This window comes from Mus caroli, chromosome 18, assembly GCF_900094665.2.
Source record: "Mus caroli chromosome 18, CAROLI_EIJ_v1.1, whole genome shotgun sequence".
NCBI classification, from domain to species: domain Eukaryota; kingdom Metazoa; phylum Chordata; class Mammalia; order Rodentia; family Muridae; genus Mus; species Mus caroli.
The window spans coordinates 21,650,544-21,667,344 of record NC_034587.1 but is presented as its reverse complement, the minus strand read 5'-3'; the positions used below and the strand labels follow the sequence as shown (position 1 = coordinate 21,667,344).

Below are 16,801 nucleotides of genomic sequence, written 5' to 3'. Positions count from 1 at the left end.
CAACCCAGCAACCCAGCAACCCAGCAACCCAGCAACCCAGCAACCCAGCAACCCAGCAACCCAGCAAAAGCAAAAGCAAAAGCAGCAGCACCAGCAGGAGCAGCAGCCACTGCCCTCTCCCCTTTATACCCCCACCAGAGTTCCCAGAATTAAACTATCTGCATCTGGTAAAAATCACACCCTTACTAGTGCACCAGGCAAATCATAATCACCTGCTGTGAAACAGCCTCTTATCCCACACCTGGGATTAAAACAAAAACATATTCACATATCATGACTGGGTTTTTAAAACCAAAGTGACATTTCCTCTCTCTGGTGACTCTAGCTCATGGCAAGCCAGTAATAAAAATTAACCAGCGAACCTGCATTGTTCATATTTGTGCAGGATTTAAATGTGAAGCATATCTATGTGTCTAGATCCCGTGCACCAATGCCATTCACAACCAGAAGGATTGGATTGAAGTCAAGATATCCAAAAGGAGTGACTCACTGAAGTGATCATTTTAGAGAGAAGCTGTTTGGGCAAAAGGGTATGCTGTGTGACACACCGTGACATGCTGCAACTTCCACTGTGAGGTGTTTGCTTGTTTTCTTTTGGAGGGAAGTTACATGGGCAGAGGGTGGATCTGGAAGGACAGGGAGATGAGTGGGACTAGAGTGCATGATGTGAAATTCACAAAGAATCAAGTAAAAGTGTAAAATAAACGAAAGAATGGATTGAAGGAAAAATCAACTGTATTGAGCCTCCGAGTCCCAATGTTCCTCCTGTGCTTACAGCCCATCTGTGAAAACAAAGGCAAGGCAGGGTCCTGTCTGCTCAGGGCATGTGTGCTGACATGCTTACACACTTGTGACCAAACCCTGACATTATGGAAGCAATGTCAGTAAGGAAGCAATGGAAAGGAGGAATAGTTTGTTTGGGCTTCTGGTCTGAGGGAACACCCATGCCATCATGGTGGGGAAGGCATGGTGGTGGGAACAGCTTGAGCCTGGGGTGGCAGAAGTGTGAGTTGCTCGCTCAGATCTCCATGGGCCAGGAGGCAATGAAGAGACAGAAGCAGAGTTGAGCTGTAAATCTAAAATCCACTTTCTTCAGCTTGACTCTACCTCCCAAAGATTCTATGGTGTCCTAAAACAGCACCACCAACCGGGATGAAGTGTTACATGACATGTGAGAGACATTTTACATCCAGGCTCCCAGAGAACCACCCTGGAAAGCAGGACAAGAAACAACCATGATCTCTATGCCTTAGGAGGAGCCAGAGATTGTGCCTGAGACTCAGGTGTCTGGAATCTTCGAAACCTCAGGTTGGCCACAACAAGGAAGACTGTCTTTCAGATAACTAAGTCTGACTGCCAGCCAAGGCAAGTCACCTGTCCCCCCACGCAAGGATCACCCAAACAGCATGTCTTCAGGTGTGTGACATAATTCAGTATCTACAAAATGTTACTTCCAGGGTCCCCTAAAAATGCCCAGGTCTGGTGGATATTGAAATTCTTCTTATTAACCCATGTGTTAATAAGAACACATGTACGATGTACCAATGTACGATGATGAACCAGGGATAATGTTACCACCCCTCTCATGCAGTCATTGAAGAGTCAGATGAAACAAGGCATGTCAAATGATTCAACAAAGAGTCAATCCATCCATCCCGCTGCAGTCACAGTCAACTGATACGACCACGAGGTATTTATTTGCATCTCAGATAGACCAAGCTGGAGAGGGAGCTCAGATGGTGAACTGTTTGTTATGCAAGCAAACTGCATTAGGTCCCCAGGACCTGTGTAACTTAGGTGTGGTGGCTTCTACTTGTAATCTCAGCACTGGGGAGGTGAGGACAGGAAAATTTCTGAGTCCAGCTGGCCAGCCATTAAGCCTACAAAAAGAGATCCAGGCCAGTGACTGACTCAGTCTCAACAGACAAGAGGAAGGAATGATGGCTAACATCATCCTCTGGGCTCCACATGTATGTGTACACATGTACATGCCTTTCATACACACGTGCAACTGTACACACACAGAAACGTGAGTCCTGGTAAGCAGCATCGTATTTAAGAACTCATCCCTACCATAAAGGATAATGTCTGCCCAAACGACAACATTCTGGCATTTGGTTTGAGTTTTGCCTGCTTTTCTTCACTTGGTATATTGTTCATTTGCTTTTGTAAATAAATAAATAAATGAATAAATAAATAAATAAATAAATAAAGCAAGCTATGCACTGCATCAAAAAATAGGAGAGAGGGAGAAACAGCGCTCAGAGAAAGAAACAAAGCAGCCATTTCTGTAAAGCCCTTACCTCAAATGCAGCACAGGATTTGATGGGGTAGAGGTAAATGTTGGTGACAATGTGGGACCCCGGGTCCCCATTCAGGATTCCTGCAGCTTTGTCTTGAGGGGTCTGCTGGATGCTGCTGGCTTTGCTCAGAGACGGGTGCAAGTCCATGATGTTTGTGTCAGGATAGGAGCCATTGCAAACTGAAGGGTCTGTGCAGGAACCTTCCTGAGGTGAGTGACAGTCACTCTTTGAGGTTAAGGCCCCAGCATCACTGATGCTGGCTTGAGGAACAGGCTGGCCACTGGGTGAGTGGAGGTAGATAGCACTGATGAACCTGAGAAAGGCCTGGGCATCTTCTAGTGTGGACATGTATCCAAAGGAAATCCTCACAGAGCCGGTGGGTCGTCCGTCTATAATGTCAACATCATCCCCACAGACATGACCCGCCTAGAATCAGTCAGATACGTCAGTCAGGTTCATGCTTCATGGATAAGTTGGAAAAAAAAATATTTTAAAAATAAATTGTATTTATTTTAAAATAAACTCAGGAAGGCAGAATTGCTGGGTATCTGAGAAGCCATTCCTACTCTGCAGACCCAGGGACACACTGCCTGGGCCTCACTTTAGTCAGCCGCAAGCGAAAGCTGATGCCAGGCTCAAGAGTCTTTAAAGAGAGTAACAGCAATTCGTCATGAAGAGCGTTTCCCAGAGGGCTCGTCAGACAGACCAAAGTTTCAGAAGCACCAAGAGCTCTACTTCACAGTGTTCCCAGGCTGAGACAGAACACCAACTGGCCTCCCTCAAACAACCTCTCAAAGTATCAAAGGAAGCTGGCATCCTGACAGCAGCCCTTGGAAAGGAGAAAGGCCGACAACACCGGTCCATAGCCCTTGAAGACCAGGATGGGAAAGACAGGGGCACTCCATCTCCAAGTCCAGCAGCCTGGTGTTGGTGGCAGTCGTGTGTGCATTAGATGCTCAGGACACATCCTTAGGCCAGGCCAACACTCACAGAGATGTGACATAGCCTTCCATCACCATCCAAACCATGGCCAGAGCTGCAGGCCCTGAGCTCTGTACCTCTTGCTGCCTTCTCTTTCTCTTCTTTTCTTCATCTTCCCTTACCTCCTCTCTCTCTCTCTCTCTCTCTCTCTCTCTCTCTCTCTCTCTCTCTCTCTCTCTGTCTCCTGTCTCTCCCTTTCTCATATAGAAATGATATTTTCTCATTTTGACTAGTTTTTTTTGAGAATTTTGGAGAATATATTTTGAATGTAATCATACCCCCTCCCCCAGCTCTTCTCAAATCCACTCGCCATCTCCACCCAACCAACTTTGTGTCCACCTTTTTTTCCAAATATATATTATTTATTTATTTTTATTCTATGTGCACTGATGTTTTGCTTGCATGTATATCTATGTAAAGGCATCAGATCTTCGGGTTACAGATAATTGTGAGCTTCCAGGTGGGTGCTGGGATTTGAACCTAGATCCTCTGGAAGATCAGTCAGTGCTTTTATCCACTGGACCATCTCTCCAGCTCCTGTAACCCCTTTTTATAAGCCTTTAACAAGTACAGTTTGTGCTGCCCATACACTCATAGATATTTGACTCTCTTGACTGGGGCGTGTTCGACCTACCGGTAGTAGGCCCATTCTCTTTTTTTAAAATAAAACCCAGCAGCTAGAGAAAGTACCTAAGGAGCTAAAGGGGTCTGCAACCCTATAGGTGGAACAACAATATGAATTAACCAGTATCCCGGGAGCTCTTGTCTCTAGCTGCATAAGTAGCAGAAGATGGCCAAGTCGGCCATCATTGGGAAGAGAGGCCCCCTGGTCTTGCGAACTTTATATGCCTTGGTACGAGGGAAAGCCAGGGCCAAGAAGTAGGAGGGGGGGGGGAAGGGAAGTGGGGGGATGGGTCTGGGGGACTTTTGGGTTGCATTTGAAATGTAAATGAAGAAAATACCTAATTAAAAACAAAAAACAAAAAACCCTAGCTCAGAAGCTGGAGAGATGGCTCTTGCCACACAATTGTGGTGACCTGAGTTTGAACCCAGGAACCTAGGCAAAGGTGGAAGGAAAGAACCAACTCTAAAATGTTGTTCTCTAACCTCCACATGTGAAATGTGCCCCAAGTGACCACATATCATTCATACACATACAATTGTTGTTGTTGTTGTTAACTGGAACTTAGCACATGCATATCCAGTGGCAAGAAAAAGAAACTCAAATTATCAACTACTGCAAAGTACATAGGGCTCTTTGCCACTTGCAAACTGGAATGCCCCCCAACAAGCTCATGTTTGACACTTGGCCACCCATCTGTGAGCACTATTTTTGGGAAGTTGTGGAAACACTGAAAGGTGGGACCCAGATGCAAGAAGCAGGCCACTGCCCCAGGGTGCTTAGAGTCCTGTCTGGTTATATGCTTCCTGTCCGTTAGGAAGCCAGCATCTCTCTTCTGCCACACTCCCACTGCCGTGATGTCCTGCCCAAGCACTGGGGCCAAGGTGACCATAACTGAACCCTCTGAAACCAGGAGCAAAGCATGAGCTCCTCCCAGGTGAGCTATGTGCATTGGATGGTCTGTCAACAACTGAGAAACTGTTCTGTGAAAGGGTTCAAACAGTCCATGTGTTTCCAGGGTGAAAAACTTCCACTGCAGGAGAAGCAGGGGTGGAGTGAGGGGAGGGGCATGAGGTGGGGGGGAGGAGGGGAGGTTCCTGGAGCCTTGGAAGAGCTCCACACACTCCCAGCCTGGAGGGAAGCTAAGTGTGGTTGGGAGGCTGTGCCCAAGGAGTGAATGGGCGATGGTACGTAGCTGAATGTCTCCCACTAACAACCCTCTTCGGTTATATTTTTAACCCCAAGCCATTGAGACAATTCATTGGGTTAAAGGCACTTGGAACCTAGCCTAAAAACCTAGATTTGATCTGCAGGAAAAGGACAGAACCAGCGTCAACAAGTTGTCCTCTGACCTCTACACACACACACACACACACACACACACACACACACACACATAAAAGTAATGTAACTTTAAACATTACTCGCAAAATAATGAATCAGAACATACTGCCCCAGAGCTAATAACATCAAGCTCTTCCTATTCTCTCAGCCCCTTCTCTTTCTGGTCCATTCACAGAGTGGGCCTGGCAAAAGGGTCCTGAAGAAGCAGCCTCCACCAGGCTCAGTGACCAGCCACCGTACAGCCTTGCTGACTGAAGTCTGTACAGCCTACAGGGTCTTGTACTGACCTGAAAATGTTTCTTCACCATCTCTTCACTTAGCCCCAGGTGCCTCTGGCAGGCCCCTAAGTTACAGAAGCAGCCAGTTCTCAGGTGGATGTTGTACAGGCTGGCCATTTTGTCCACCTGGAGAGAAAGGTGACATGAAGTCAACATCATAAATGTCAGTTTTGCTACAACTGCCTGGATCAGAATTCTGGGACAGCAGTGAACATCTCTTTCCTAACAAAAACATGGTAAGTGATGTGAGTCTGGACGCTTGCTCTAAAAGCCATGGCTGCTATATTGCAAATATAAATGCTCCTTCACATTGGCCACCACGGGCTGTGACCACGCAGCAGACCCCGGTGAGGTGCTGTTCTGGGCAGCACCAGCTTGGCTCACAGCCTGTCTCAAGCATAATGTGGGTGTTGTATGACATCTAAGTCCAGGTTCAAGTTCCTCCAACTTTAGGGTCATATAGGATTACTGTTCACGTGCCTGGACAAGTGGCCCCCAGCTGTTGGCGCTGTTCTGGGAAGTGGTGGGACCCTTGGTAGCTGGGGCTTCACTGGAGGAAATGGGCCACTAACATGTGAGCCTTTGACGTTGTAATCCAGCCCTTCCTCTCTCTGCTGAATGGTGCAGGCATGAGATACCCCGTTCCAAACCCCAGCCATCGTGGAGCTGTCACCCACTATCCCTCACCTCAGTGATGGACTACACCCCTTTACCTGTGAGAAAAACCTCCATCCCTGAAAAAGCTTCAACCAGGTATTTTATCACCATGACAAGGAAGAAAACCAAGATAAGGTTCTACAGGTTTGTGCACATTTGTAAAGTGTTCTAGAAACCAGAGTTTACCCAGCTGAAGTGCACTTGAGAAAATATCAACTTCAGAACGAAGTCTAAACTAAGAGCCCGTGTATTTCCAGTGAGCCTCAGAACAGTGAGTGAACAGTTGGTTATTGCTAACACCTTTACATTGACCACCACAGACTGTGACCACGCAGCGGACCCCAGTGAGGGCAGTACCAGCTTGGCTCACAACCTGTCTCAAGCACACAGGGTATAAGTGTTATGTGACATCTAAGTCCATGGTCAAATTTCTCCAGCTTTAGGTTCAATTAGGATTGCTGCTCGCTCAGTCCAGGTGTTATGAGTCTCTGCTGCCCCCTGGAGGCTCTAGGATGTACCCTGGCAGGTCTAAAACTCCCCAGCTCAAAACAATTCTCTGTCCTCAGCCTCCAGAATAGCAACATGCCACAGTGCTTAGCTAAGTAATAGACCTTTTTTGAGGTGTAACGAAGATGCAGATGTTCTGGGACATTTAGGGGAAATAAGCAATATCTTCCAGCTTTAGCTGAGTCGGTTCCAACTCTAGCCCTTCCCAACCTGCAAACCATAGTTTCCATCTTTCCCGATTCAGGGGGGAAATTCATGCAGAGGGTACCCTGCAGAAACTACTTTTAATCAGCCCACAGGTCCTTTAAGGTCATTTCACCCATAAACTAAGGCAGAAACGGGGGCTTCTTCAAAGCTGGGTGAATTCTTGATGCTGCTTATTTAGAAATAACAAACAAACACATAAACAAAGGAGGCTCTGGACTCTACCTCATGCCAGCAGAGCTGTGGTGTGGTCTGACGTATCTCTGTGGTACGTGAAGTGACCTCAGCTGTGGTGCTCTGCTTTTCTGTCTGATTTAGGTGCCTTCATTTTCAGGCAAGTTGTCATCTGTGCCCTGACCCTTTCTCTCTACCTAAGAAGGCTAAAGACACACACAGGCAAGCTTGGGCAGAATTGTGTACTCATGAGAGTTGAAAACCCCTGAGCTGAGGGTGGTGGACATGTATAATACCGGCCCTCAGGGCGAGGAGCAGGGAGAATAAGAGGTCAAGGTCATCCATGGCTAAATAGTGAGTTCTACACCAACCTTGACTACATGTGACTGTGTACAAACAAACAAACAAACAAATGTCCCTGAGTGAAGCTGTCTCATGGAGCCTGGGCTTTCTCACAGCTATTCCTGGGGACTTTTAGGAAAATTTCAAGAGTCAGAAAGACTTCCAAGTTTAGACAAGAACATTGCTGGTATAAAAGGGACAGTTAGAAGAACATAGGAAAAGCTAGACCTTGTGGTTTGAACCAAGTATAATGGCTAACACCAGCAATTCCAGCACACAGGAGCTAGGGATAGGAGGAATGCTATGTGTGCAAGGTCATATGTGTGCAAGGTCAGCCTGGGCTACAGTGAGACTCTCCCTCCCCACTCCCACCCCCCAAAAAACAAAGAATCAAATCCCACCTGGGAGTAGCCAATGATCTTCCCACCATCATCCAACACGTTAAAATTGATGATTGGACCCTGGACATCGGGGCTGCTGAACTCAGAATCGCTGTAAATGCGCACCACAGGGGCCCCGTTGGGGTAGTGGAGGGAAGACAGGGCAGAGTGGGTGTACTGCACCAGAGCGAAGGTGTGCTGCTGTATGTTCACCATGCCGCCTAGGGACAAGAGCATAGGACACATGCATGGCCTTAGACACAGACTTCACATACAAATCACTTGCTCCTGTCCAACACATGCTTATTACAAATGGTCAACCCAGACCTCTGGTTAATGACTTTAAATACAGCTTTCCTTATGACAAAGTTGATGTATTTTTTATATTTTATTTTACATTTTATGTGCAAACCATGTGTATAGTACCCGCAGAGGCCAGAACAAGGAGTCTGATTGCCTGGGACTGGAGTTATAAACACTTGTGAGCTGCCATGTGGGTGCATGGTATTGAACCTAGGTCCTCTGGAAGAGCAGCCAATGCTCTTAACCCCTGAGACAGGTCTTCAGCCCCAAAGTCGGCATTGAGTAAGTTTGTCTTTGTTGTTTCTATGGAATATTTCTAGAGGAATTGTTGTTACATTCTTTTAAATATATAATTATATACATCATATATGTGTGTGCATAGATATATTCATATACATGTATATTTGTAGTTACATACATATAGTTACTTAAACATTCAACTATTTAAACTCTTTATGAGCCAGTGGCAAAAAAAGTATGTAATATTTTAATCATTTTCTGCCCTTAATGGTTAATGTTTTTGCTCTTAATGGTAAAGTGTTTTAACATAATGTATACCCACTGTCAAATGGATAAAAACATGCTAAGCTAAGTGAATAAAGGTATTATCATGCCTCTTAGATCTTAAACAAGTGGCTGGAGTAGGCAAACTCACATAGACAGAAAGTCGATCCGGAGCCACTCAGGAGTGGGGAGAAGGGAATGAGCAGATGCTCAGTTTGAGAAGATCAAAACTGTTTGGCGATGACCAGTGGTGACCACGGTACAGATGACCAGTGGTGATCACGGTACAGATGACCAGTGGGGACCACAGTACAGATGGGAGAGGTGTTTGGGGAGGCTGAATGAGCAGAAGCACCTGCTGAGTACCCACAAGCTCACTGATCTGGATTTGATGCCTGGAACCCATACAAAAGCCAGATGCAGTGGCATGAATCGGCAATCCCAGCACTGTACAATGTGATGGGAGGTGGTCTCTGAGATCTGCAGAAGCCTGCAGGGGAGCTGACCGGGAGTACACAGCGCAACAGCAGAAAGAGCACAGCAGACCCTGCCTCGGACCAGGGAGAAAAAGAGAACATAAAACTTGCCCTCTTATACACAGAGAGAGACAGAGAGAGAGAGAGAGAGACAGAGAGAGGGAGACAGAGAGAGAGAATGGTACGCACCATGCCACATAGTTCTAGAAGCTCTGGAAAGAATTTCTAATAGCATAGCACCCCAGGTGATGCCTGGCTCACCAGACATACTCTACTCCAGTCACAGACCTTCATGTCCATCCCCAGATGTCCAGCCACAGAAGGTGTTGCTTCTGCCTGTGTCTAGGCACCTAGAGCTCTTGTCAGGAAAAAGAGATTGCATCATATGAAAGATGCTGGAAGACAGAGTGGCTGGGACCTTGATGCCGGGCATTAACAAGACCTAGATTCTCATTCTAGCCCTCCCAGGTACCAGCTTGCCAGACTGGGAAGACATTCAACCTTTCTGAGCATCCACTCCATTGTGTGGTAAGATGGCTTGTCAGCAGCTCCCTTGTGGGGCTCTAGAGAGAGTCCAAGCAGGCGAGAGCTGGTAAGACCTCAGGATTGGTGACATGCCCCACCCACGTCACAGAACTCTGCCTCCACCATGCAGTTACTAATCTCTGTCTCTTGTATGACCCCTGTTAAGATGTGGTTGTGCCTGGAAAGGTGGAAACCAACCCTGCCAAGCCCTCCTGTGTATACTCAGAGCAGTTCTGAAGATGTTTAGAGTCAGACTTCAGTGAGGGTAAATTCCAGCTACTTAGCACAGGCCACGAATTTCCCCAGACCTTGTCTTCTTCACCCTCAGCAGCACCACACCTATACGTGGGACCTCGAAAGGACACAGGCAGCAAAGCCTTCGTCCATTCGGGTAAAGATGTCTACTGACTGACCTGTGAGGCGCTCCAGAGCATCAAATCCATGCTTCAGCGCTATTACATCAAGGAATGAGATGGTGCCATCTTCGAACCTGTAGAGAACAAGGTATCAGCCCTTGGCCAACACACTCACACTCCACCTGAATTCTGAGCTAGATAAGGACAGCTGGCCATAGGCTGAGTGATGTTAATAGATTCCTTCTAGGGCCTTACAAAACAGACTCTCTCCTCCATGGGAGGAGTTTTGCATGCCAAGACCCATCTAGCCTCTGGTCCTGACTAACTCCGCAGCCTTTCAAACGACTTCAGACTTCCTAAGGTGGGCTGCAGCCGTGCTGTGACAGAGGTCACGAAAAGACATGAATGAGACTTGAAACACGAATGAGACACACTTTGCAAATCTCAAGAGGAAGTTGGACAAATCTGGCCGCAAACTCCTGAAATACTGAGCTCTGACCACAAGGGGGCACCACTGACAAATCATCAAGTCGAGGATCCCACTGACCCCTGAGACAAAGGAGTCTCTAATTCCAAAATGTATGGAAGCACAGGTTTGTGTTAAATATGAAAATCTCATTAATATCAAAGATTTGAGTCTTCCTTATTGCCAAAACGTTTGCTGGGTTTACTTTTCATCAGCTTTTTCTTTGGCTCATCACTGACGGTTCACTGTGCCTCGGGCACTGTTCCAGGTGTTAAGTACACAGCGGTGACCTGATAGGCAGGCTCCTTTCCCACAGCATCACCTTCTATAAAACAGGAACAAGGCTCAGCAAGCACAGGCAGAGAAAACGAGTAGCCATCACCCCAAGGCAGGATGGTACAACCTCAGAGAAGGCGGCATGAGGCCAGTTCCTATGTAATGAAGGTTTGAATGGAGGCTAAGTAGACGTCAAAGAAGAGGAGATGAGGACCTGGTGATTTCAGGGAAACAGCATTTTACAAAGGAAATCTGCACAGCCCTTCACAGAAGCTCAGCACACTACCAGGAGTGGCAGGGTAGTGGGACAGTGGCAGGAGATTGTCAGAGAAGTGGATGTGACATGAGGCAGAAATGCTGGGTGGCTCTAAGATGACTTCAGCAAAACCCACATGATCAGGGTAGGAGGGTAGGGTTGGAATGACCACAAGTTCAAGGTCACCCTCAGATGCAGAGCAGTGGGAAGGCTTATCTGGGTTTTGTGACCCAGTCTCAAAAAAAGAAGTGTGACCTCTGGGGAAGGACAACCTCCAAGGGTACGATGGGAACTTTGGGACACATCCAGATGAAGGGAGGCAGGCAACTGCAGCAGCCGTGTCCTGACTGTAAGACTGAAGACATGGTTCACTCACCCTTTACGAATTAAGGTTTGGTCTTTTGCTGTCTGTTGTAATGCTAAGTTTTGGGCCCCCAACACCGGGTTGTCCCAGAGATGAGAGTCCACACGTACATCCTAGCCCCAAGTTATTTCTGACTGGTAAATACAGATGGCAACAGCTAATCGTCAGGTAGAAGAGACATAGGTGGGGTTGAAGTTTCCTGGGCTTCAGGGTCAGAGAGGGACCACAAGGAAGAGGAAGGTACAGAAGGAAGAAGAAGAAGCCTCCATGAGTTAGGAGTCAAGAGAGCATGGCCCTGAGGGCTGGCCTATTGGAGTTAAGAGCAGCCCCAGGGAAACATAGTAAGTAGAAAGAACTCAGGTTATCAATAGGAAAGGAGATTCTAATAGCATAGAAGGTAGATATCTGCCCCAGCTTTTGTACTGTTTAAGGCCTATTGTAAATATAAAGGCTATGTGTGTGTGTTATCTGGGAACTAAATGATTTAAGGTGGGATAAATAATTTCTACAACATTTATGCCTGTGTATTGAGCTTTTCATTCCCAGTTCTAGCCTGGGGCTTGTGGAGAAGATGGGCTTAAAAAGGCAAGTAATACACTCTTCTCTCTGGGCATCTAGTACACTTTAGCCATAAAGATTCCATCCGAACCAAAGGGATGCAGTCTGATCCAGCCAGCCCTAGGATCCAGCCCTCTAGAGCGGTGCATTTCTCCAGACCTTCAGGTTCCCTAGTCAGCCAGATTTAATCACACTGTGTCTTTGTCCTGTTGTTTTGTTTTTAATTTATTTATATTGTGAAGTGCTTGGATGAGAATGGTCCCCCATAGTTAATATGTTTCAATGCTTGGTCCCCATGTGGTAGAACATTTTAGAAAGGATTAGGAGGTGTGGCCTCATTGGAGAGGGTGTGTCACTAGGAGTGGGCTTTGAGGTTTAAGAGTCAGGCCCAGTTTCATTTTCTTTCTGCTGGATGTTTGTGGATAAACCCTCAGGTTCTGCTCCAGTGTTACGTCTGCTTGCCTGCTGCCGGGCTTCCTGCCATGATGATCATGAACTAACCCTCTGAAACTGTAAGCCGGCCCCCAGCTGAACGCTTTCTTCTATAAACTGCCTTGGTTGTGGTGTCCGTTCTGCAACAATAGAAGAGTAACTAAGACACTTTATATCACAAATGCTATTCTTTTTCTCACTTAGTTATTCTAAATGAACTACTACACTCGGGTTTAAAAGATTTTACGCTAGCATTCCTAGTTTAGGGGTAGGGTGCTTTCCTGGTTTTGGAGGGTGGTTTTATTTTGGTTTGGGTTTGGTTTGGTTTGGTTTGGTTTGGTTTGGTTTGGTTTGGTTTGGTTTGGTTTTTTGAGACAGGAAAGGACCTATAGCTGGCCTCAACTTCTTGTGTAGCTAAGAACGATCTTGAACTGAAATCCTCCTGGTTCCACCTCCCAAATGCTAGGATGAAAAGAGTGGGATACCACACAGGCTCACAGCCTACATTAGAGCATTCACTAAGGAGAAGTCCTAACTGGAAGATTCTTCCAGCAGCCTCCTAACATGTTCTGATGTGCATTTATTTATATAAAAGAGCATAAAGTTCAGAGGTCAAGCCATATGTACCCACAGCCGCTGGGTGGGGGACCACTCCCTATCCCTGTGGCCCAGTGACAAGCTAACTAACACTGACTTTGCCACAGAGTGAGACCCTGAGTCTGCACCTGGATGCTGTGCATGGAGCGTGAATCTGAGCCACCTTCCCCTCAGGCCTTCTCAAGTACCAAGTAGTTAACTAGATCCCTACCACAACCCTACACTGTCCTCCCAAGCCAGTGGCCATTTTGACCTGCCACACATTCGACATTCTGGGTCCCACCTTCCCCATCAGGAAGGCCCTCAGCAAGAGTCGCACAGCCTACCATGCAGCCTGAGGAGAAGGCTCCGGCTCTGGAAGGCACCATGCAGCCTGAGGAAAAGGTCCCGGCTCTGGAAGGCAAGCCCCAGCCTGCCCTATATTCTTAGTAACCACTCTCAGCCTGACTCCCGGGAGGTCGCCACCAACACTGCTCCTCAGGTTTTGGCTTTGTTTGGGTTTGGTTAACTCTTGCTGAGGAGCTAAGCAGGGTCCACTCTCGGCATTGGGAAATTGGGGTTGCTGTGAGCTGTGTGCTCGTGTGTTCAGAGTAGCATCTTTTAGGATTACTGCCGATCACTGTACTGCGATTGCTGCCGATCGATTTCTCCCCGGTGCTCTGAGACCAAAGCCTGGCACCGTTTCTTTCCTGCAGACTCCTTCCTCTTGCAGATGCCCATCTGTTTCTCCACCTCAGTGAAGAAGCTACACACAAGGCAGAGAGTACACAGAAGCCACCCATGGCACATTCCTGCTCATCTCTGCCTCCCAGATCTGAGCCCCACCCCAAACTGTCCTATTGATGTCATCAAGCTTCCTTAACCTGGGTTCCCTTATACCATCTTACAGGTCACACATGCTAGCCTGCCTTACTGAAGGACGCAGGACACCCCGTGGCAAGGTTACCTTTCTGCCACCGATGACCTTGGGATGTAAAAGTCCTCTCCTGCAAGGTAGGCAGCTGCAGTCCCTCCTCCGAAGTAGCCTTTCCTCAAGAGAGGAGCCACGTGCTTATTGACTAGCAGAGCACCCAGGCCTGTGGGGAGCCCAAAGATCTTATAGAAGGAGATGGGGATGAAGTCAGCCTGGTGAGCTGACAGATCCAAGGGGGAAGTGCTGACGTAGGAGGCTGCATCCAGCAGCACAAACCACTTCCCCGGTGCATTCACAGGGCTCCTCCACCCAGACTTGACCTCCTCTATCCATGACAATGGGTATCTGGTGCCTGAAAAGTTACTCTGAGCTGGGTAACAGAAGAGGTGTGGAAGCTGACAGTCGGGGTCACAGGCTCCAGCATCCTTTCCCTCTGCTGACCACATGTCCTCTGGCTTGACTGGGGTAGATGTGACACTCATGGCTGCAGCCACCTTCCTCATTCCCACCACAGAGGTGTGGTTGTCAGTGAGGTAACAGAAGTGACTCCCACTGTTTTCTGGGCTCTGGGCCACCCACGGAAACGCCTCTGCCACTAGCCTGAGAGCAGCTGTACACCCAGCTGTGAAGATCACGCTGTAGTCCTCTGGTGTGGTGTGAAAGTGAGTCAGGATCCTGGAAAGAAGCACAATGTCACGGCGGGCTCTCCTCTTTGTCAAGTGCAAGGTTTCCAAGTTGTTTTAGGTCTACTCAGGAGGGCATCTCTACCTTCCAGGACTGCTTGGCCACTGTTGTACAAAGGGCAGGGCAGAGGAAGTTATGCACGCAGACTGGCCTGGAACATTCTATTTAGCTAAAGATAACCTTGAATTCTTGAGAAGAACTTAAACTTCTTGCCTCTGGAGTCCCATCTCTGCTTGGACACAGCAGAAATCTAAGACATAGGTTTGAGGCTGAAGCGTGCCTACAACACAAGAGCCCTGGACTCAGTCCCCAGTATAACCTAGTGGCATTACCCAGAATGCAGAAAGGAGATGAAAAAGTCAGGAATATCCTCAGCAATCTAGTGAGTTGGGAGCCAGTCCAAGACACAAGAGACCTTGCTCCAAAAAAGAAAAAAGAAATTCCAGCATACATAGTAAGTTCCATGGTGGCCTCAGGTATGGGACCAAAGCATCTTAATAAATAAATTATAATTAAAGAAATCTTTAAGGGAGCTGTGAAGATGACTCAGCAGTTTAAAGCATTTCTTGTTCCTGCAGAGGATCTGAGTTCAAATCCCAGCACCAACCTGGTAGCTCATAACCATCTGTAACTCCAGTCCCAAGGGTCCTGATGCCCTCTTCTGACCCCTGTGTACATGAGACATGAACATGCACATATATACATGTGGGTAAAGCACTCATACACATCAAATAAAATAAATAAACCTAAACAATGTTTTAAACCTGTAACCTGATTATTATTTGAAAATGCATTCATCTTTTTACCTCCCCTACGTAATTTGTTTTGTTTTTTGTTTTGTTTTGTTTTGTTTTTTGAGACAAGGTTTCTCTATATAGCCCTGGCTGTCCTGGAGCTCACTCTGTAGACCAGGCTGGCCTCAAACTCAGAAATCTGCCTGCCTCTGCCTTCTGAGTGCTGGGATTAAAGGCGTGCGCTACCACGCCCGGCTTCCCCTACGTAATTTTAATGAATGGATTTTTAAAAGATATTTATTCATTTGTTTAGTGTTTCCCTAAGTGTGTGCCTGAATACACACACACACATACCATGTGTATAAGTGCCCATGGAAGACAGAAGACATCAGATTCTCCAGAACTCATTATAGATAGTTGGAAGCCACCTTGTGGGTGCTGGGAACCAGACCTCAGTCCTCTGCAAGAGTAGTTAGCACTCTTAACCTCTGAGCCATCGCTCCAGCATTGCCTTTCCTGCTGCTGCCCTGATAGCACATTCAAATTTGAAATCATTTGAATTCTGTTGGGTTAAAGTAACCATGTGAAGATTACTTATCACAAGCCAGTTTTAATACATGGAGAACAGTTAAAGAGCTCCCTACCATGCAAGGACTCGTCAAAACAATGGGGAAGTTGAGTGGCAGTGCACACCTTCAGACTCAGCACTTGGAAGGTGAAGGCAGGAAGATTATGAGTCCATGGCCAGCCTTGCTACAGATAGAGTTAGAGGCAAGCTGTGTGATGCCCTGTCCCAAAGTGATAAGAGGATTATGAATAATCAAAAAGGCCTAAGAAAACAACCTACCATTAGGAAAACCAGAATATGTGCTTCTTTCTGAAGACATAATGGGGACCATAGGTCACTCCTGTCACCCCAGTTCCCACCCAGAGCCACCATCTTGTGTTTACCAATGCATATTGTACTTACTCTTGCCCTCTGTCTTCTGACCTGAGGTTATTTTCATACATGTGTTGTGTCTTAGCTGAATTCTTTCTGAAACCATCTCAGAAGTTCTAAGTGGTATAGATGTCTACTAGAAAGTCTGTCCACCTAGGTAGCAGCTTAGGCAGGTATCCCTGTGGCTCACCTGTAGCGGACCTGCTCCACAGTGTCGTGGGTGAGTTTGCTGGTGATGTTCTGGCTGTGAGGATTACCTGGTGGGTCACAGAGACAAAGTCTTAGTCTGTGTCCCTTCAAAGCCTTCTCCCTCCACTTCTTAAGAACTTAAAACATAACATTCCCCTATGGTCCAACAATTCCACTCCTGGTACCTACTCAAAAGAAATAAATGTTTATATTCATACAGATTGAACAAATGTTCATACCGGCTCTAATCATAAAGCCAAATTCTGGAAACAGCAGAAATGGCCAGCGACTGTGAACAGACAGGCACAATACAACAATCCCCATAGAGTGAGTAACTGTTTGGTAATGGGAAATGCAAATCAAAACAACCCTGAGATTCCACCTCACACCAGTCAGAATGGCTAAGATCAAAAATTCAGGTGACAGCAGATGTTGG

At 46.9% G+C, this 16,801-nt stretch overlaps 1 protein-coding gene across 1 annotated transcript in view; it reads right to left on the bottom strand.

Moving 5' to 3' along the window:
* Positions 1-16,801, bottom strand: part of Mocos (molybdenum cofactor sulfurase) — a 48,310-nt gene that overhangs the window by 21,134 nt on the left and 10,375 nt on the right. Inside the window, exons 3-8 of the mRNA XM_021150722.2 lie at positions 16,367-16,433; positions 13,852-14,493; positions 10,014-10,090; positions 7,814-8,013; positions 5,538-5,654; positions 2,304-2,729 (exon numbers count right to left, since the gene is read on the bottom strand). Coding sequence (XP_021006381.1) covers positions 2,304-2,729; positions 5,538-5,654; positions 7,814-8,013; positions 10,014-10,090; positions 13,852-14,493; positions 16,367-16,433 — 1,529 coding nt within the window. The remainder of the gene's footprint in view (positions 1-2,303; positions 2,730-5,537; positions 5,655-7,813; positions 8,014-10,013; positions 10,091-13,851; positions 14,494-16,366; positions 16,434-16,801) is intronic.